Source organism: Podarcis gaigeae (assembly GCF_964106915.1).
Source record: "Podarcis gaigeae genome assembly, chromosome: 4".
Lineage (NCBI taxonomy): Eukaryota > Metazoa > Chordata > Lepidosauria > Squamata > Lacertidae > Podarcis > Podarcis gaigeae.
In genome coordinates, this window is record NC_139677.1 from 90,586,140 (window position 1) to 90,608,037 (window position 21,898).

The 21,898-nt window shown below is 46.3% G+C and overlaps 1 protein-coding gene across 7 annotated transcripts in view; it reads right to left on the reverse strand.

Annotated features, from left to right (window-relative positions):
• Positions 1 to 21,898, reverse strand: part of AMOTL1 (angiomotin like 1) — an 80,307-nt gene that overhangs the window by 8,494 nt on the left and 49,915 nt on the right. For all 7 annotated transcript variants that reach the window (XM_083736300.1, XM_083736301.1, XM_083736304.1 and 4 more), the window contains 6 exons: positions 20,547 to 20,691; positions 18,942 to 19,031; positions 12,684 to 12,829; positions 10,793 to 10,942; positions 4,065 to 4,255; positions 1,315 to 1,440 (listed from right to left, as the gene is read on the reverse strand). In XM_083736300.1, coding sequence (XP_083592426.1) covers positions 1,315 to 1,440; positions 4,065 to 4,255; positions 10,793 to 10,942; positions 12,684 to 12,829; positions 18,942 to 19,031; positions 20,547 to 20,691 — 848 coding nt within the window. The remainder of the gene's footprint in view (positions 1 to 1,314; positions 1,441 to 4,064; positions 4,256 to 10,792; positions 10,943 to 12,683; positions 12,830 to 18,941; positions 19,032 to 20,546; positions 20,692 to 21,898) is intronic.

Genomic DNA, 21,898 nt, shown 5'->3' on the forward strand with positions numbered 1-21,898 from the left:
TACAAGGAGCCATCCAACCGCCTTAGGGACTCCCCTCTGGACTGGTGTAGGGCAGGGGTCAGCAACCTTTTCCAGCCGTGGGCCGGTCCACCATCCCTCAGACCTTGTGGGGGGGGGGCAGACTATATTTTGAAGGGGAACAGATGAACGAATTCCTATGCCCCACAATAACCCAGAGATGCATTTTAAATAAAAGGACACATTCTACTCATGTAAAAACACACTGATTCCCAGACTGTCAGTGGGCCGGATTGAGGTGATTGGGCTGCATCCGGCCCTCAGGCCTTTGGTTGCCTACCCCTGGTGTAGGGTTTACTCCTTAGCCTTTTCTTCTCCTGGAGATATCTCAAAGGCAGTAGAGTTTTCCTTCTCCTAGATGGGCTAACTTCCCAGGTTGCCGAACCCCATCTGCCCTTCACTTCCCTCTACACATTGTCTGCAGTAACTGCCTTCTTGACTGTTGGACCCACTATTGGTTTTCTCTGGTCAATCTGCCGGAGCCTGTCTTTGCTTGCAGGGGAAGTCCATAACCCACCGAGGGTTTGAGAGCCATTGGCTACACTCACCTGCTTTAACCGGCCACAGGAAGCTGGGTGTGGCTGCTGTTGCATGCTGACAGCTTCAGGGAGCCACAGGTGAGAGCTGAGTGCAGGCAGGGTGGGGACCAAAGGTGGACAAACTACCCCAGAAGGAGCATGACGTGTTCCCCACCAAAGGTACAACCCCTTCCATAACACCCCACACAACCCATCTCTCATACACACACACACACACACACACACACACACACACACACACACATCATATTTTTCACTCTATAAGACGCACCAGACCACAAGTTTTTGGAGGAGGAAAACAAGAAAAAAAATATTCTGAATCTCAGAAGCCAGAACAGCAAGAGGGATCGCTGCGCAGTGAAAGCAGCAATCCCTCTTGCTGTTCTGGCTTGTGGGATAGCTGCGCAGCCTGCATTCGCTCCATAAGATGCACACACATTTCCCTTTACTTTTTAGAAGGGGAAAAGTGAGTCTTATAGAGCAAAAAATACGGTATATATATATATATACCTGGCCTCCACAGTATTTGGTAAAGCATGCTTTTACTAGAGTCTTATCTGGGTGCTCATGGGGTCAGAGAGAGAGTCGAGCTGCGCATTCACACTGTGCCTGCCCCTATGTTCCCACCGCCATGCCTTGGGCTAATGCGATGGGGTTGAATTGGTGTGTCTGCCAGAATATCTAGACAGTCAAGAGGCTTCAGCGCTGCGGGTGCTCATGTAAATCCCACGGTAGCTACTTGACAGCTGCTCCTTACGTGTATTCCATGTCCTGACACCGTCGGTTGGCTTGCAAAATCTCTTCTTCCTCCTGCCACATGCGGACCTCCAGGGAGCTTTCACTGTAGCTTCCGTTCCGCGAGTGATTAATGGCTGAGGAGTCCCTGGCAACGAGAGAAAGAGAGGGAGAGAAAGGGGGGGAACCTTCAGTTTTGATTTGGTCAAAAGATAAGGAGCCATAAATAATCTTCCTTATACTAGGTCAGAATATTTGCATCTCCAGCCCAATATTTTCTATTCTGACTGGCAGCCGCTCTCCAGCGGTCTCTGGCAGAGGGAGATCTGTCTCTTGGTCCTTTTTAACTGTAGAGGCGTGGGATTGAACACGGAGCTAGAGATGGGCAGAGCTGTCAAAATACATCTTTTCATAGCTCCACACTTATGTTCTGTTCTCCACATTTCCACATCGGTTTGTGAGTCTTTTTTCCTTTTTCAGTCCCCATAAAAATTAATCAGCTTGGTGTGCATTTCTCCTATATTGTAAACAACCCTGAGATCTACAGGTGAAGGGTGGCATACAAATTAATTAATTAATTCACACTTGTGTATGCAATTTTGCCTTAGTTATTTACTTAATGCCACCTACCATTCACCAGCAAGATCCAGGCAGAGGGCCTTCTCGGTAGTGGCGCTTGCCCTGTGGAACGCCCTCCCATCAGATGTCAAGGAAATAAACAACTACCTGACTTTTAGAAGACATCTGAAAGCAGCCTTGTTTAGGGAAGTTTTGTATGTTTGATGTTTTATCACGTTTTTAATATTCTGTTGTGAGCCACCCAGAGTGGGTGGGGTATTAATTATTATTATTATTATTATTTCACAAGATACAGAAATACACATTTTTGCAAAGCAATTTCCCCTAATATAATGTGTTCACTACTGTTAGCACTTCTGTGCATACTTTACCTTTGAACACCCTTTTGGGACACAAAATACTCGGCTGAAGAACTGTATTGCAAGATATGGAGAAGGCTGGCTATGTTTCGGTTCATGTCAACATTTCAGAAAGTGTGTGCTGGGTAGGTTTGCCTTTAAATGCAAACTAAATCTAATTACTCTACCTGGAACTTTCTGCATGCTAAGCAGGTACTTGAAGACTGAGCTATGTTCTTTCTCCCCACAGTGAGTCATCTACAACATGAAGCCACAGCAGATTTTTTTGAAAACCAAAATCTGCACCCAACCCATAATAAAAGCAGTAGAAAAGCAGTAAAGTTTTCCACTAGACAGGACGCGACAGACAGACAGAGGCTATATTCCCACTATAGTAATTTACCACCTGCTATGCCATGCAGGGCCACCCAAGACGGACAGGTCATGGCTGAGAGTTAAGACTAAATGTGATCCACCTGGAGAAGGAACTGGCAAACCACTCCAGTATTTTGCCAAGAGAACTCCACGGACATAAAAAAGGAGAAGCTTTGAGAAGGAAGTGATAGTTTCCAAGGCATGGGGTCACAGAGAGTCGAACACGACTAAGACAACTAAACAACAACAAACAACAAATGGTCATCTATATACGCCCAAAAAGTCACCCACTACTGGAGAACACCCACAGCCAAGTCTTTATCCACAGCACCAACTCATCTTCCTGAAGAGGAATTCTGCAGAATTCAAAGACTATTTGAATAGTTTTTCACTATAAAACCTTTCCTTCTCTTTCTGAAGTTCAGGGGCAGACGTGGATCCGTTTGTGACTAATATGCCACCTCTCACACACAAGACAAGAGGTATCAGCAGGCCTCTCTGTAAATCTCTGACCAGAGATTTACAGAAGATTGGAAGAAGTATATGAATTATTTGAAGGGCAACTGTAATCAACAAATTACGCTAGTAGGACTACAAGAAGTTTTGTAAGGAGAAATATACGGAGTGTTAGAAAGTAGAAAAAGATAGAGATATTGGTTATGAGTTTGAAATGCAATACGGAAGATAAGAAATGCATACTGAGAGATTAGACTGGAAAATTTTCAAACAGGATTGATGGAAGTTAAAAATTTGAATAAGATGTAAAAGTATGTTTAATTACTGTTGAAAATGATATGTTAAAAAAACTAATAAAAATATATATTAAAAAAGAGGTATCAGCAGGCACGGGAGAAGATTGCAGGAGCACAAGGCATATTTAAAGGAGGGAAAGCCCCCAGGTGGGTGTGGGAGCCTTCAAAGCATCCCAATGAGGCCAGGCTTGCTTAAGTGGCCACAAAATACTGGCTGACTGTTGGGGAGGAGAAAATGGACATTGTGTGGTTGGCATGGGATGAAGAGGCTGTGACTAGCTATAACACAGAAAAGAGGCCTCCATATGATGGCCTTTTGGCTGCATGAACATTATAATTTTAAGGCACATTCTTTCTTTCTAAGTATTCTGGACATTGTAGCTTACCCATCACAGAGTTACAATTCCCAGAAACCCTTCTGAATTATTTCCAGCAGGGAAATATATTTCTGTTGTGTTTTATAGTTTTTTTGCAAGTCCCAGTTGCTTATTGTCTACATCAGGGTTCCCCAAACTGTTGTTGGACTACAACTCCCATCATCCCTGACCACTGGTCCTGCTAGCTGGGGATGATGGGAGTTGTAGTCCAATAACAGCTGGGAGACCCAAGTTTGGGAAACCCTGATCTATATACCGATTTGAGTTTCGAGCCCAATGTACATTTTCATTTTAAGAAGGCAAACACAAACAATGCTGACAGACGCTTTCTTCCATTAGCCATTTCCCTACTTTTCCGTGGAAGTTGCCGCCGCGGCGTTCATGGTGAAATGCCGGATGGCGCTCTCTTCAAGGTACTTCTGCTCCCACTTGGTCATGTCGGCTTCCAGAGCCAGAATCCTCTCCTCCTTCTCGCGCACCAGTTCCATTAACGCAGGGACGTTGTACTCTGGCAGGGGGGCTGCCTGGTAGCTCCCTTGCCGCTAGAGAAAAGCAAACGAAAACACAGTTAGCAGCGCCCACCAGAAACAAAGCAAAAACAAGAACCCTGCTGGAGCCAATCAGAGTTTCATCTAGCCCAGCATCATAACTACTATAACACAGATGCCACATTCTTATACAATCACAGCTTCCTCCAAGGAATTCTGGGTACTGTAGTCTGTTATAAAGGTAAAGGGACCCCTGACCATTAGGTCCAGTCGTGGCCGACTCTGGGGTTGCAGCGCTCATCTCGCTTTATTGGCCAAGGGAGCCAGCGTACAGCTTCTGGGTCATGTGGCCAGCATGACTAAGCCTCTTCTGGCGAACCAGAGCAGCACACGGAAATGCCATTTACCTTCCCGCTGGAGTGGTACCTATTTATTTACTTGCACTTTGAAGTGCTAGGTTGGCAGGAGCAGGGACCGAGCAACGGGAGCTCACCCCGTCGCGGGGTTTCAAACCGCCAACCTTCTGATCGGCAAGTCCTAGGCTCTGTGGTTTAACCCACAGCGCTACCCGCGTCCCGTAGTCTGTTATAGGTGCTGGGAATTGTAGGTCTGTGCGGGGGGGGGGGGGGGAATCTCTTAACAATTCTTAGCACCCTTAACCATTTTTTGCCATCACCATCCACCCCTGAACAGGAGGGGTGGTTATGACAATTTAAAATTGAGTATTAAACAAATCAGTGTCACAGGAATAGGGTGGGTGCTGAAAACACAAATCTCAGGTGTCAGAGGCCAGGGTACAGAGGTGCATCTTCCACATTCACCAAAAGCTGTATAATGAAGGTGCTAGATACATCTGCGCTGCTAAAACAACTGCTAAAGCGGTTTAACAGGGCTTTAAATGTATAGTGTGAATGTGATCAGCAGCACCTTGAAGACTAACCTGTTTATTGTTTATTATACATTTCAATATTTCTCATGCCTTTCTAATATATAGCATCTAAAAGCTCAGTTTACAGGTGTGCGTGTGTATAGAATGGACAAATCAGTCTATTTATGATGTGTGCCATTTTCAAATGTGTTCATTGATAGATTGGTTCTGTCACTTTTTGCATTAATTTGTGATTACTTTTTTTAAAAAAAGAAAGAAATCTAAACAAAAACACATACTTAAATTTGCATTTTATCACAAAATACATCTCAAAATACATATTTTCTCTCAGTGTATTGTATGCACTTCTAGATGCATTTTATCCTAAAATTCATTGTTTCCACGTGGTGATATTTTATTTGAGGAGAGAACTGTTTTCCAAAACCTGGAGAAGTGTGAAAACCAAAAAAGATGGTTGTTTTCCAGTGTGCATTGCAGTGCTCCCAGAAAGGGAGCTTAATATTGCAAGCAAGTTGGTTCAGATGTTGGCTGATTCGTGTGTGCCATTGGCATGAGAGTGTCCACATGTTTCTTATAGGAATTCTGCCATTTCCCATCCACACCAGTGGGTGCTGCTTAGTGGAATATTTCCATGCTGTGTCACTTCCCATCACCACTAAAAGAGGAAGGCAGTCCTTGATCGTTTTGGTTGTCGTTGTCCTCACTAACGTTATATGCCCTTGTTTTGACAGTTCAGTTGCTGATCAGGAAAAGGTGTGTGTGTGTGTGTCCCAGGATTGAGGAAGATATGAGGAAACCGAAGACTTGGGGACTGAAGAATCTCCACAAGTGGAACTGCACTGATACTATAAAGAAGAAAAGTAGCTGCTGGACTTCTGTGATGTGCACTTGAAAGCAATGTGTCATGATTTGGATCAGTGTAACCCTGTTCTGTAAGGGATGCGGGTGGCGCTGTGGGTTAAACCACAGAGCCTAGGGCTTGCCGATCAGAAGGTCGGCGGTTCGAATCCCCACGACGGGGTGAGCTCCTGTTGCTCGGTCCCTGCTCCTGCCAACCTAGCAGTTCGAAAGCACGTCAAAGTGCAAATAGATAAATAGGTACCGCTCCGACGGGAAGGTAAATGGCGTTTCCGTGCGCTGCTCTGCTTCGCCAGAAGCGGCTTAGTCATGCTGGCTGTACGCCGGCTCCCTCGGCCAATAAAGCGAGATGAGCGCTGCAACCCCAGAGTCGGCCACGATTGGACCTAATGGTCAGGGGTGCCTTTACCTTTAACTCTGTTCTGTGTCTTTTATTTGCCGACACTCGGGTCCTACGTCTGATTTTTCCTGGTTTGTGGACGTTCCAAAAGAATGCACCAAAACATTTGGTGCATGTAAATTTTACGCATTCTGTACTCACTTTCACTGTAAAATATGCATTTTCTGTTGCTTCGCTGCTTTTATTCCCCACCCCCATGCACGTTGAATGCATTTTTGTGCAAAATGTGGGTTTTTGTGCATACTTTTGGGGATCAAAACTACACGGCAAAAGCTGAGAACTGTATAATCCGATAGCTGAATTCCAACCCGGGAAGCACGTTTGGGAACATCGAATCAGGTCAGTCTGCTGCAAAAAGTGGACCAAAGGAATTCTGTCCCTTGGAGAACAGGAAGTGATAACGAAAAGGTTTTAAATGATTTCCAGACTTTCCTTCTGATATGGGTGGTCAGAATTGGGGTCAGGGAGAGCAAGCATTCCACTGTAGACAAGTACAGTAGTTTTCTTCCTCATTCCACCCCAGTTGCTGAAACACTGTGGTTACTTGAAAGAAAGGACATTTCACATGACTCATTCTCCTGTAAATGCACTTTCTTTGTGCTCCCTTGGCCCAGTAATCCCCCCACCCTGTTCTAACAAAGAGTAGCACATATTAAAAAGTTAAAACAAAAAAAATTCCTTCCAGTAGCACCTTAAAGACCAACTAAGTCAGTTCTTGGTATGAGCTTTCGTGTGCATGCATGGTATCTGAAGAAGTGTGCATGCACACGAAAGCTCATACCAAGAACTGACTTAGTTGGTCTTTAAGGTGCTACTGGAAGGAATTTTTTTTTGTTTTGACTATGGCAGACCAACACAGCTACCTATCTGTAATTAAAAAGTTAAGTTAGTTCCCATTTCCTTCAATATTTGAAACTGGCATGTATCTGGAACTTGATTTTATTTATATACCACAACAGCGTTTTATATACCACAACATGCCACTTTACAAAAAAACAAAACAAGAGGACAGACCCCTGCCCTGAGGAACTTACAATCTGAAATCTTACATAGCGGTAACAGAGGAGAAAGAAGGGAAGCAAAGACACAGCTAAGTAGAGAAATAATATGCTTTTTCAGCTGCATGTACTTAGGGCTTGGCTGCAGGCTGAATTTTTGGTGATATGCACGTTAAGCCAACTAAAATTCTTTAAAATCGGCAGACAAACCAGATCAAAGAAATGCCTTTCTGTGCAACTGATTTGGCCATCACAATAAGGGTGATTCCAGACTGCGGCTATTTTCGGGTGGGATTCGATCACAAACTGGGAATTTTGGGTTGTGAATTATACAGGTACAGTGGTACCCCTGGTTGCGAACGGGATCCGTTCCGGAGGCCCATTCACAACATGAAAAGAGCACAACCCGCAGCGGCTCGTCTGCACACACGCGGGTTGCGATTTGCCACTTCTGCGCATGATGTCATTATGTGTATCTACGCATGCATGAGCGGCGAAACCCGGAAGTAAGCCTTTCCGGTACTTCCGGGTCACCGTAGGACGTAACCTAAAAGCACATAACATGAAGCAGACGTAACATGAGGCATGACTGTAGTTGACTGGGAGGGATTCTTGCACCACAGACCCACTTCCCTAAAAGATCAAACTGCCTGCGGGAAGGAAAGTGATGGGGAAATGGACTGGGCAGAGTGGGACAGTGCTTGCTTTTATGCAATGACATCCAACTGCCTGCAAACAAATCAGGGTGAATGCTCATTGAGCAGGCAAATCAGGATGGGCACTGGATAAACTGGTCACCTGCTCCCTAGGTCAAAAGATATCTAAGATACAGGATTCCAGCTGCTCACACAAGGCATATTTCAACTGGCAACCATGGGTATTTTTCACTGCATGTAGGTCAGTGTCCCAGCTAAACTACACCAGGAAGAGAAAGTATGTTATATATAATCTAAAAAGCCAGGAGGGGGGCGGGACACATGGGAAAGTATTTATGGCTTATGGGACAAGGCTTGTCCGGGACCTGACAGTCCATAATTAGAAGAGTGTTTAAATAGCTGTTTCAGAATTTGTCTCCCTTGAGTTAATAGGTATCCCATAATCAGAAGATCAGATGCAATCTCCTTCCTGCACTCAGCACATTTAACAGCATTTTACAAAACAAGGCAAGCTCCTCCTCCCGTCTTCAGCCAGGCCAGTTTGGGCCACAGGCTCTGATCCAGCTACCATCAGTCATTCCAAAGTCCCACAGAAATCGATGGGGAAAGTTCCGCCACACCTTGCTCCACGTCCTATAGCTCTCAGTGGGTCTTTAGTCATGACTAACTTGAGCTGGGTCAATGCCTTTATCACAAAATGAATTTTGAAAGGGGGGATAAGTGTCCTGGAAATTATTCCCCACCCAATCTTGCAGAGGAAATGATATTCCCACGTGGCTTCACGCCATCCACCCAGAATAGTTGAGGGCATTTGTTGGGGGTTCTCAGTGAAGTTGAAAGCTCTCCTTAGAGCAAACGTCAACAAAACCCAACGTATTAATTTTCCAATCTGGCTTGAAATTTACCAGGACGTGCCAGGGTGCTGTTTTTACACTAGTTCATCTGTGCATGAAAATATCCAGAAGGCATCCTCTCAATTCCAATTTGGCAGCTACAACGAGGTCCCCATCAAGTCGTTCGCAGAAAAGCCATGTAATTGAATCAAAGGAGTCGTTTCCCGCAGCCAAGTCATTAAACTGGTAGAATTTAGTTGAATTTGCTCCCACTAAACGAGTATTGTGAGCTTGTCCTCTGGCAAATGGATTAGTATAAGCCAATGATTGAATAAACACAGGTGGACTCTCATCTCAAGTGGGAGTTTTCCAGTTTCGGCTTTTAACTGAGAGAGTGCCCCTGGGGACTCTTAATGTGGACTTTTTAAAAAAATGAGATCTCAGAAAACTGCAACTCCTCAATCCTGGAAAGCTCCATATTTGCAGGAATATGTGAATAAAACCTAGCTTCTAAGATTTGCAAGACTGTGCAAACCACAAGAATTCACCAGATTTTTAATATACCAGAAAGCGACTTCCCACATTTCAAAAGGAACTTGAGCCAAACGACTTTTCCAGATGTCCCTGTGCAAGGACTGGCTCACAGTAGATTTTAACTCGCTGGATTTTTATGCAAGTTCAAGATGTCATGCTTGCTTCACAGGCCTACAGCTAACAACACAATGACATTGCTGGTTGTTGTTTTCAATTTGTAATTTACGTTCAAAAGCCTTTGCTGCTCAACCAATGAACGATGTGAAAATTGTAGATATACAGAAATTCTTTTGCCTGCATGGTACTAGATCTCAAGATCGTATACTACTGATCTGACTGTAGTAGCATTTTCAAGTCCACAGCGCTCCCTAGGAGTTGGATTATTAATATTAAACATGAGCAAAGGACCAAAAAATATATTCTAGGCATTGCAGAGATTGTAAAAAGTAGGGCAGCCCCTGCCTAGTGACTCACAACTTACTAGGCATGATACAAGAGGGAAAAGGAACAGGGAGGGAAGAGGAAAGCAAGTATTGGAGCAACAGGGTGGCTAGGGAAATCTAGTCTGATGGGTGGGGTATAAATAAATGAATGAATGAATATAATTATTATTATTATTAGCCAAAATATTAGGTCAGACTGGTCTCTCCCTTGCTGTCATGTCATTTCTGGGAGGCAGGAGATGTAGTCTCCCAGTGGTCCTTGAGCTGCCTGCAAAGCACACATTTAAAACATATTTGACGCATGCCCCCCCAAAGAATCATGGGAACTATAGCTTACACCTCACATAACTACAATTCCCAGCACCCTACGGTTCCCAGGGTTCTCTGCGGCTATGACGAAAGCTGAATTGTGTCTTCCTTCAGATCCACACTCCCCAGGCAACGGGCTGCCAGCTGAACTTAGCTCCTACTAAACCAACGGGAACTACAGCCAACTGATTTTGGCTACAACCCCTATACCCACGAACAGGGGAACTCGCTGAATTCAATGGGATTTCCTTCTGAGTAGGTCGGCAGAGGACTGCGTGGCTGGTCTGGATCTAACTGTATGGGATCAAATCCAAAGGGTAACACCTGTAATGATACTATCCTGCAAAAAAACCCCTAACAAACCAGCAGCTCAGCAGTGGTGTGGTACCATTTATGGAAGAGACCTCAGCTTGAACTGTAGGCTTTGACACATCACAGGTGTGGTGTGGCGGAGCTTTGGACAGGTATATTTCTGCAGGCACCTTCAGGAATGCCAGACTGCCTCTGCCCGCGTGTCCACAGAACCCCCAAATCGACTGTTCCCGACCCCGCAAGGTGCAGTGACCGTCGTGTTGGAGGGGGGCCGCGGCAGCAGATCTTGATGGCGGGTTGCCATAGGTTTGAAATGAGAGGCGCTTTTGGGAGACGCAACACCCCCTGTTCTGTCTCACCTGCTGCATCCTCAGGGATTCCAGCTCTCTCTCCAGCCTGGTACGCAGGCGGCACTCCATCTGCTCCCGCTTCTCGTAGGCCGCCTGCAGCTGGGTCAAGGCCTGCTGAAGCTTCTCCACTTTCTCGACGTGAGCTTGCTTCTTGCACAGCTGGAGGGCAGCAGGGTTGCCACAGGGGGAACACAGAGACATTAGGAGGAAGAGGAGGGTGGCAGCACAGAGCTCGCGCACGGCAGAAAACATTGTAAGTTTTATGGAGGTTAAGTCCCTGCATCCAAGTCAACTCCAGATCTCAGACACCAGGGTGATCCATCTGTCACAATGCTTTAGCTGAGATTCCTGCATTGCAGGTAAAAGGTAAAGGGATCCCTGACCATTAGGTCCAGTCGTGGCCGACTCTGGGGTTGCGGCGCTCATCTCGCTTTATTGGCCAAGGGAGCTGGCGTACAGCTTCCGGGTCATGTGGCCAGCATGACTAAGCCACTTCCGGAGACCCAGAGGAGCGCACGGAAATGCCGTTTACCTTCCCGCTGGAGCAGTACCTAGTTGTCTACTAGCACTTTGATGTGCCTTTGAACTGCTATGTTGGCAGGAGCCGGGACCGAGCAATCGGAGCTCACCCCGTTGCGGGGATTCGAACTGCCAACCTTCTGATCGGCAAGTCCTAGGATCTGTGGTTTAACCCACAGTGCCACCCGCGTCCCTCCTGCATTGCAGGAGGTTGGAGGTTGGACTAAATGATCCTTGGGACCCCTTCCAACTCTACAATTCCATGATTCGAAGCAAATCCCAAGCATTGACGTGCTGCTGCCAGTCAAAGCTTTCAGTCCCAAACTAAAGAGGCTGTTTGTTTGACTCTGTTGTTTACTGCTCACTTAATATGATAGGAGGCAAGATCCTAAGACTCTAAGCTTTCATTTTAGAAAAACCCAAGTTGCCAGACCTCATGACCATGGTGGAAAGATTGACAACTATTCTGTGGGAGGGGGGGATAGGGGTTCAGGGGCCAGAGAAGGGGGCCTCAGTACTCTACAGATCCCTACCTCTAATCTAACAAAGTTGTTTAACCCTAACAAATGCCACTAACCTTATTTCTAGTGTACCTCTCAACTTGATCCCCCTAGAATAGTAGTGGACTGCATAATATACCAAAAATTAAATGAAAAGTACCTCGTTATATAATCCATAAATTGACATAAACCTTTCAGACTGATATTTGGTCTATTTGTGTAGCTAATGGTCCCAGCGTTCTCCTGCGAAAATGTCCGTTAAGTTTTGCTCCTCTAAGTAATTTCAGATTTTGTGCTGATTTGTCAATAACGGTGGCTTGTCACACTCTCTTATATTAGGATGTTGAGGGAGGAGTTTCATATTTCCTTGGTTTCTAGCAACCAAGCATATCATGTGCTGGAAAATATTCAGCAGCTGCTGTAAGACAGCAACCCTAAATATACTTACTTGGAAGTAAGCCCCGCTGAGCTCTGCGGCATTGCTTAGAAAACACGGTTAGGATCAGGCTGCAGATGTGAATGCTAACAGTAAAATGTCTTTGTGCAAAACCACACCATACAATTAAAGCACTCTTAAACCAGTTTAAACAGCCATGCCTTCTCCCAACAAATCATGGGGACTTTAGTGAGTTCGCCTTCATCGATCCCTGTTCACAGGAAACTCTGGAGATTATAGCTCTGTGAAGCTCTCCTAGCAACTCTCAGGGCCCTTAACAAACTACAGCTCCCAGAATTCTTAGGGTGAAGCCATGAGTGTTTAAAGTCGTGTCATAGAGATTTAAATGTAGAGTGCAGATAGGGCATGTCTGTGAGAGAGAGGGAGAGAGAGAGAAAGAAAAGTGTAGGGTGGTGAACTGAACTGAAGGACGGTCTGGTGTTACCTCCTCTTCTAGCTTGACGACTTTGGCTTGTGCGCCGTTGAGCGCCTGGTCCAGGATTTCGATGTGCCTTCGCTGCTCCTCGCTGGTCAAGCGCAGGGCTGCCAAGTCCATTTCCAGCTTCTCTTTCTCTTTCAAATGCTCTTTGTCTGGAAAGGGAGGCAAGGGCCAGCTGCATCAGAAGCTCTCACAGACCCAGGAGGGACACTGAACAGAAGTAAACTCAAATAGAGGCAACGTGGTGCATTGGTCATGGCAGGGCTGCAGGGCCCTTCTCAGCTAGAGGGCCAGATTCCAGCCAGATGGGCGGGGTATATAAATAATAATTATTATTATCAATGTGGGTTGACCAATGATGTAACACAGTGTTTATCACACTTGGACCTCCAGTTGTTTTGGGATGTCAATTCCCATAATCCCTGGTGGTCTTGCTAGCTAGGGATGTTGGGAGTTGTAGTCCAAAAGCAGCTGGAGACCCAAGTTTGGGAAACACTGACGTAACACATTCTACACACCAGCCACACAAAAGCCAGACAAGCTCTCCATCCAGGCAAGCGAGAGGCATAACCACAGTTCAAGGACACGTTTCAGCCAGGAGAAAGTACTCAAGGAAGGCATGAAGCAGGGCACGGACTCAGGCCAGGGTGTCGTTTGCAGAGTCTTTAGGGCCAGGCCAGTAGACCACATCCGGCCTCCAGGTCTGGGGATTCCCTGTTCCTGGGCTAGGGTGTCAGACTAGGACCAGAGAGACCCACATTCAAATCTCTGCTCGGCCACTGGGTCACTGAGTCAAACCCACCTCACAGGGCTCTTGCGAGAGGGAGGGAAGAACCACTTCTGCTACTACCGTGAGCTCCTTGAAAGAAAGGCGAGATATGAATACATAAAGACTTTCAGAGTTTCATTGGGCAGGCTGCAGAGGTGTAGCAAGGCTCCCTTGTCCCCATGGCAAGGAGTGTATCAGTGCACCGACCTCCCACCCTTGCCAAGGCTCCCCCAGAAGTGGAGGAACAGGCCAGGCAAACTCCTAGCTATTCCGAGCCAGAGTGAAGACCCACAAAGTTGCATCTCCCTGGGTTTGTGTCCTAGGTAGGGGCCAACCTGGTCAACCCCTAGACATGCCCCTGGCAGGCTATCTTACTCCCTGTCATTCATTATGGAACCTATTTGAACTAAGGACCACTATTACTGTGCACTTGTTCTTTCAGACACCACTTTACGTTTCTTACTTTAGAGCTAGCCGGGTGAGACTTGGAAGCCTTCAGATTAAAGCCCAGCTGCTGCATTTGCCAATATCTCTGTGAAACTACATGTGCTTTTCAATCACCTTAACTGCAGCCTCCTCTGCTGCTGAAAAGCCAAGCTATTTGGCAGCTAGAACTTTAAAATGTATATTTGCTTGATTCTTCGGCATGTAAAGCCCAAGTCTCTCCTTCCATTTTATCATCACAACTACTCCGCAAAATAGGTGAGCACTAAGGCAAGGGAGTGGGACGTGGGTGGCACTGTGGGTTAAACCATAAAGCCTAGGACTTGCCGATCAGAAGGTCGGCGGTTCAAATCCCTGCGACGGGGTGAGCTCCCATTGCTCAGTCCCTGCTCCTGCCAACCTAGCAGTTCGAAAGCACGTCAAAGTGCAAGTAGATAAATAGGTACCACTCCGGCGGGAAGGTAAACAGCGTTTCTGTGCGTTGCTCTGGTTCGCCAGAAGCTGCTTAGTCCTGCTGGCCACATGACCCAGAAGCTGTACGCCAGCTTCCTCAGCCAATAAAGCGAGATGAGCGCCGCAACCCCAGAGTCGGCCACGACTGGACCTAATGGTCAGGGGTCCCTTTACCTTTAAAGCAAGGGAGCTGGCTAGGGGCTGAGGAGAGCCCAACAACAGCTGGAGGGTCAAAGGTTCCTCATCCCAGGGCTAAGAGAGAACAGCTGGGTCCAAAGTGATCCAAAGAGATTCATGGAGAAGTTGCCAAACTGATGCTTTCCTGGTTCACTCCTGACACACCATTCATTAGATCCCACTGGCTCTTAGAAATGTAAGTATCGGTGGGGTATGCTGCTACTCTTTTATGCCAGCTGTTGATTCTGAAGATGCTTCGCTAGTACCAACGTCCTTTCCCAGTGGGTGTTGCTGTGCTTTATTTAGCCGTGCGCCATTCAAGTGAGCTTTGCTGCGAGTCACTTAAATGCACAGGAATCCACATCACTTCAGCTGCTGCCAAACATTCCAGAATAGCTCTCATGCCCTGGGACGGGCTGCGGGTTACCAGATAGCCTTTCGCCTGCTCATTCAGCAGTAGACATTTACCCAGAGGCCTCTCGACCTTGACGAAGTGAAAGAACCCTCAACAGGATCACAGCGACACAGCACAGATCCTTAAGATTTTAGAGGCCTGTTCCTTGACAGCCCAGGTTCTGCATGCAGACCACGCAGTCTCTTCCTCCATCCCCACTTCCTTTAGAGCTTTTTTTTGGACTCTAAAGCAGATGAGCTAAATCCAATGGCAATGTTTCCTTAGGATACAAGATCTAAATGCTCACTCAAGCATGGGTGTTCCTTAGTTTTCATTCTCCCTTCCAAAGACACAACAAACCAAACATAATCTGTGGGTCGTTTACCAGCCACTCTAGCAAACCAGACTTCCCTTTCACCTCAGGGTCTACGGCTTACATGATACACCCTCAACTCTGGCTAGAGGGATGAGAGTATATAAATAAATTTGACCTGCTTGAGGAGGTCCTGTATACAACCTTTCTTTCTATTCTTGGAAATACTTCTCTCTCCTATTTGTAGCATCTAGCTGTCTGGCCCAGACGAGGTAGGCATGCTAAACATCCCTGCCGTTTTATATGACCCTGTCTCAAGGAACTATCACTGCACACAGGTCGTGAACTGACAGGGCAGTGAAAGTGTCCGCACCAATATTTATAGCGATGCGTGAACAGAAGTGTTGTTCAGTGAATGCTGTGTTACAAGGAGAAACGGTGGAACTTTATGAGACCCAAGCCGGATGCCCAGGACTGTCACAGATACAGACTGGCTGATGAGAGAGAGAGAGAGAGAGAGAGAGAGAGAGAGAGAGAGAGAGAGAGAGAGAAACCAAGAGAGATGGGAATATATATTTCTTTCTTTATTTAAAAGAATATATTTATATATCTGCCAACAAAGGCCCGTATAGTTAAAGCTATGGTTTTCCCAGTAGTGATATATGGAAGTGAGAGCTGGACCATAAAGAAGGCTGATCGCCAAAGAATCAGTGCTTTTGAATTCTGGTGCTGGAGGAGGCTCTTGAGAGTCCCATGGACTGCAAGAAGATCAAACCTATCCATTCTAAAGGAAATCAGCCCTGAGTGCTCACTGGAAGGACAGATCCTGAAGCTGAGGCTCCAATACTTTGGCCACCTCATGAGAAGAGAAGACTCCCTGGAAAAGTCCCTGATGTTGGGAAGATGGAGGGCACAAGGAGAAGGGACGACAGAGGATGAGATGGTTGGACAGTGTTTTCGAAGCTACCAGCATGAGTTTGACCAAGCTGCGGGAGGCAGTGGAAGACAGAAGTGCCTGGTGTGCTCTGGTCCATGGGGTCATGAAGACTCGGACACAACTAAACAACAACATTTATATATTTAAAGGAATATATATATATATGTTCTCTCTCTCTCTCTCTCTCTGTGTGTGTGTGTGTGTGTGTGTGTGTGAAAGAAATTAAAAGTTTTGGATCCTGTGTCCATTTCTAGCCACCAGCGGCACCCCTCTGCTGGCAAGGGAGGGCCCAAACAGTGCCCGTCTTCTCCTGGGGTGATACCCTTTGCAGAGTTCTCTATTGGGCTCCTGCCCACTTCCCTCACACCAGTCACCAGAGAGGTTGGGTCGTGACGGGTTTGGACTGGGCTGCGTGCTTCTACATGGCCTCCCTAGTTCTCCTAGTCCCCTCCTACCTCTCTCTCTCGATGGCTGCAGCAGCAGCCGTGGCCATAGTGGTGGAGGCTGCTGAGTGTTTGGCTGGGGTGTGTGAGTGGATCCACTGTGTTCTGTTCTCTGGACCTCCTGTTTGATTGCCACCAGGGCAATCCCAGTCCCGGTGGACCTGAGGTCATCGGGGAGGGGGTTGGGGGCTCTGCTCAGCCCTTTTAATTTTTGCATTGGGCACCCCGGCTCCCCCCATTTACAGTAACAGCAGCATTGGCAGTGCAGGGACGGGCCAAAGAACCCTGTTGGTGCTGGTGGTCCCTATGAGCTTAGTGCGGCCATGGCTACTCATCTGTCATGGATGCTTTAGTTGAGATTCCTGAACTGCAGTGGGGTTGGACTAGATGACCCTTGGGTTCCCTTCCAACTCTATGATTTCATATAGGGTGCAAGGGGGGGGGCAATGGGGAAATGGGTAGCAGAATGAGGCAGAGAGGCAGACAAAGGGAGCGCCCAGTCCACTTTTGGTTCTGGAACAGCCCCAACTACCTCCGGCTCTGGCCCTGCCCACCCTAAGAATATGGCCCTTGACAGACTGTCCTCAAGGTTAAGAAGAAGAAGAGTTTGGATTTGATATCCCGCTTTATCACTACCCTAAGGAGTCTCAAAGCAGCTAACAATCTCCTTTGCCTTCCTCCCCCACAACAAACACTCTGTGAGGTGAGTGAGGCTGAGAGACTTCAGAGAAGTGTGACTGGCCCAAGGTCACCCAGCAGCTGCATGTGGAGGAGTGGGGAATCGAACCCAGTTCCCCAGATTACGAGTCCACCGCTCTTAACCACTACACCACACTGGCCCTCAATGTAGCCCTCTGCAGAAAAAGGGGCTACATGGACCTGTCTTTTTACAGTCTGCCCCGGACAGCAAAAGGAGGCTTGTTAAGCACTTGAAATGACAGTTTAGTGACTCTGAGCTGTGCTCCACAGGGTAGCTGATGGAGGGCTTTACTCTAGAGTTATGTGAGGGTGTTATCAAGGCTGCACAACATGGTGCCTGAACCCCTGGCACAGACCTACCAGTAGGTACTAGCCATCAGTCATTCCTAGCCCTGAAACCTGAGTTCCTTTCACGGAAAAGAACCAGGATTAGTCATAGTCACATTCAGTTTATCTATAAACTGCATTTTCTGAAATGTATTTGTGCTCAAAGATGTTCACAGATAACAAACAATCTAAACACAATGGTTCAATAACCATAATGCACAACAAGAATTGCTGCCAATACGACATTTATATTTTTAGGACCCACCTCATTTCTGTGATTGTGAGTTGCTTTCAATTGTTTTTAACACTGTGTTTTAATTGCCCTACCGCCTTCAGGTGAAGGACAGGTAATTTATAACAACAGCAACCTAACACTGAACAGCTCATTTGAAACAGGGGTGGGCAGACTTTGGGGAGCTTAAATCTACTTGTTCGTTGACCAGAACACCAAGATCTAACAACCAGAGCTGGGCACAAGAGACATACAGATAGAATTACAGAACAAGAGTGCCTCTGGGCATATTCTTGAAGGTTTGTTTTCAATATCAGAACTAAGTGAACTGAACTCACAGTCATTTAAATTCCATTCCTAGTTAGGTCCCCCCCCCCCCCATTTCAGCAGCTTAATTTAGGTAGGCAAAGACATTTTGTTGTGACTGTTAAGCTATTTCTTCTAATATAATGCATTTTCAGGTGTTATTCTCACTAATATATGCATTTCCATGCACATTTTCCCCTAATAGTACAAAATGGTTGCAGAACAGAATTGCAAACTTCAAAAAAGTGTGAATTTCAAAGACTAGCCATGCTTCAGTTCACTTATTACTTCAAGATGCGCGAATTAGGTCGTTTCTCATTTTTAATGCAAACAAACCTAAGTTTCTTCTCCATCCCTAGACATGTGAACAAATCCCTGAGAAGTGGTTCCCTCAGAGCTGTGGTACGAAATAGCCTTTTGAAGGCCTGTTCAAAACTCATGAAACAAAGGGCCTTGTTCTCCTTTTGTTTGTACCTGTGTGAATTCAGAATTACCCCAAAAGGAGAGAAGAATTCCATTTCACTATGAAGCTTATTTCTCTTGAGACTTTGCCCTGACACCAACATATTTATTTAAATTTCCCCCTTGACCACCACCTACCACTAACTCCAACGAAGCAACACGGTAAAACAAGTCTGTTAGAAAGAAACCAGCCTCCAACTTTAAAAAAACTGCTAAAAACATAGCACAAACAAACACCTCTTCCATTCTCTGACAAACCACACATAGTGAACATGCATATCTCTGCTATATATCAATGTGGTACTCACTCTGAGAGGCATAAAGACCCTCTGTTGCCTTATCTTCGTTCCCATCAAACTCTCTGCTGGCTAGCTGCCTGTTGGCAGCCTCCAATCGCTCTACACAGAGAAGGGGAAACAGCTTAAGAATAAACATATACATATGGCCAAGCTCAATAAAGAATAAAGAGACCTGCCACATGCACCATGATATAAAAAGAATCTTGGGAAAGGGAAACCAGCTATACAATAATGAAAGACATGTAGATCGTCCTGAAAAACAGGGAAGGCCAGCCTGCATTTCCATCCCCCAAAGGAGGGACTCTGTTCTGTAGGGTCTCTGTCTGAGGGCCAAAAGTATATTTCTCTACACAAACTTCCCTATGAATGCTAATGTTCCCTCATAGGGCTGGTGCTCTATAGCAGTCCTGGTTATGAAACACCATGCAAAATCCAAACAATTTGAAGATTAAAATATGGACTCTCACTCTTTTGTTTTTTAAAAACTTTGGGGGTTTTTATTCTTTTACTTGGAACTGAAGCTGTTAAAATTTGGTAGCAACACCTGAGCAAATTGAAATTGATGAAATTGATTTGCAGGGGGAGTTGGACTTTTATAAAAAAGAACAGCCCTTGTATTCTATCAGGGACTTTGTTATAACATAATTCCAAAGTGATCTATAAAGCCAAGGAGGACCAACAGAGGCCCAGAAACATCTGGTTTACAATCCTGTCTTGTTTCCTTAATCTGTATTTCCCCACTCTGTTGCCCACCAGATGTTCTTCGACAATGACAGCCCATCACTGCTCAGCACCGGCATGCTAGCTGAGGCTGATGTGAGTAAGGAGGGGATGGGCCAGCTGCCTGGGGAAACCAGAGTTCTCGGTTTCAGTAAAACAGCAGACAACTGAAGTCAACTGAAAACGGGAGCAAAGATTTTCAATCTCGTGGCTGTACAAAGAGTGCAAGGCTTGCTCAGGCTTGTTCCTGTAGTGTGGCAGTAAACTGTGGTTAGGCATTGTGCCTGAAGCAGGGTTGCGGCAGCCATTGAGGGCACCCCATTCCACATAATTTAAGGTGGGCAGGGAGAGAGACTTAAATACAATTTTTCAACCAGGTCCAGGAATATATATACTGTATTTTTCGCTCTATAAGTTGCACCTAGTTTTAGAGGAGGAGAACAAGAAAAAAAAAAATTCTCTCCCTCTCTGCACAGCCCTCTCTGCGCAGCCCTCTCCTGCCGCTTCGCTGAAGGAGCGCTGCACAAAGAGGGAAAGCTGTGCAGTGCCTCTCCAGCGAAGTGAAATCAGAACAGCAAGAGGGATCGCTGCGCAGTGAAAGCAGCGATGCCTCTTGCTGTTCTGGCTTCTGGGATAGCTGCATAGCCTGCATTCGCTCCATAAGACGCACAAACATTTCCCCTTACTTTTTAGGAGGGAAAAAGTGCATCTTATAGAGCGAAAAATACGGTCTTTTTTAATGGCTCTACCAACAATAACCTCTAAACGTTGTTACAGGAAAACAGTTTGCTCAGTTAGAATCTGTGACGTGGCCATCTGGAATTTGATAGTTCAGGAACGAAACAGAAATGCAATGGGAGGGGAATGAAAAGACCTTTCGTAAAAAGAACATACCACGTAAGGCCCTGTTGAAATCATGGAGACGCCTGATTTCACTTTCCAGCTTGTTACGCATGGCCTTGTCCAGCGATTCCCTCTTGGTGGTGGTCTTCACCAAGTCCTCATAGGCTTCTGAAATCCTCTGAATTTCTATTTCAAACTGAAAAGTTTGGAGGAGAGAGAGAGAGAGAGAGAGAGAGAGAGAGAGAGAGAGAGAGAGAGAGAATAAGGGAGAGCATACAACTTTCAATTAAAAGCTGGGCAGCGATGCATGTCAATCATTGACTCAAAACTTTTGAAAGAGAGGTTTGTGCAGTGGCCAGAAGTGTGTGCCAACTTTCACACTAGCACTGTGCCGCAGGAAGAATTCTCCTACAATGATGCCAAAAATACAACTCCTCCACAGGCATTAATAATCCTACTGCAGCTGAAGGAAACCAGCTCCCCCGCCATGACAGAAGAAAGCGACTATAGCAATGGAAGAGGATGCAGCTCAGTGGTACAGCTCATGCTATCCAGCAGGCAGACCCAGGTTTAAATTCTCAGCAACTCTATGGAGAGCCATTGCTGGTCATGGGAATTCTACCAAGTCAAGCAGTTCCCCCAACTTACATCACATCATATTATCCAGTATTTATATACCACTATTCACTTTTTGGGGAAGCAGGTGGCGCTGTGGGTTAAACCACAGAGCCTAGGACTTGCTGACCAGAAGGTTGGCGGTTCGAATCCCCGCGACGGGGTGAGCTCCCGTTGCTCAGTCCCAGCTCCTGCCAACCTAGCAGTTTGAAAGCACATCAAAGTGCAAGTAGATAAATAGGTACCGCTCCGGCGGGAAGGTAAACGGCGTTTCCGTGCGCTGCTCTGGTTTGCCAGAAGCGGCTTAGTCATGCTGGCCACATGACCCGGAAGCTGTACGCCGGCTCCCTCGGCCAATAAAGCGAGATGAGCGCCGCAACCCGAGTCAGCCACGACTGAACTTAATGGTCAGGGGTCCCTTTACCTTTACCTATTCACTTTTTGTTGTTGCTAGGCATGCAAATACCTATTGGTGTTATGGGCTGCACCGAAATGACCTCTCTGAGCTGCAAGCCTAGGCAGTGTGCCTAGAGGCCCTGGGCTGCCCAGACAACAAGACCCCCTCTTGGCCATGCTGATGTGGTCTAAAGGAAATCAGAGCAATCCGTTTGGCACCAGCTTGGCTGCAGGAGCTATACAAGACACCACCCAACTGCTTTAAGTGCTCCTTAGCTGTTTCTTCTCCCAAGGCTGTCCTGCAAGGGACATCAAAGCAGTGAAATATCCCACTTTCCTTCCGTCATGGAATGCAAAGCAGCACTCACATGGTTCCCATGCAGTCTCCCATC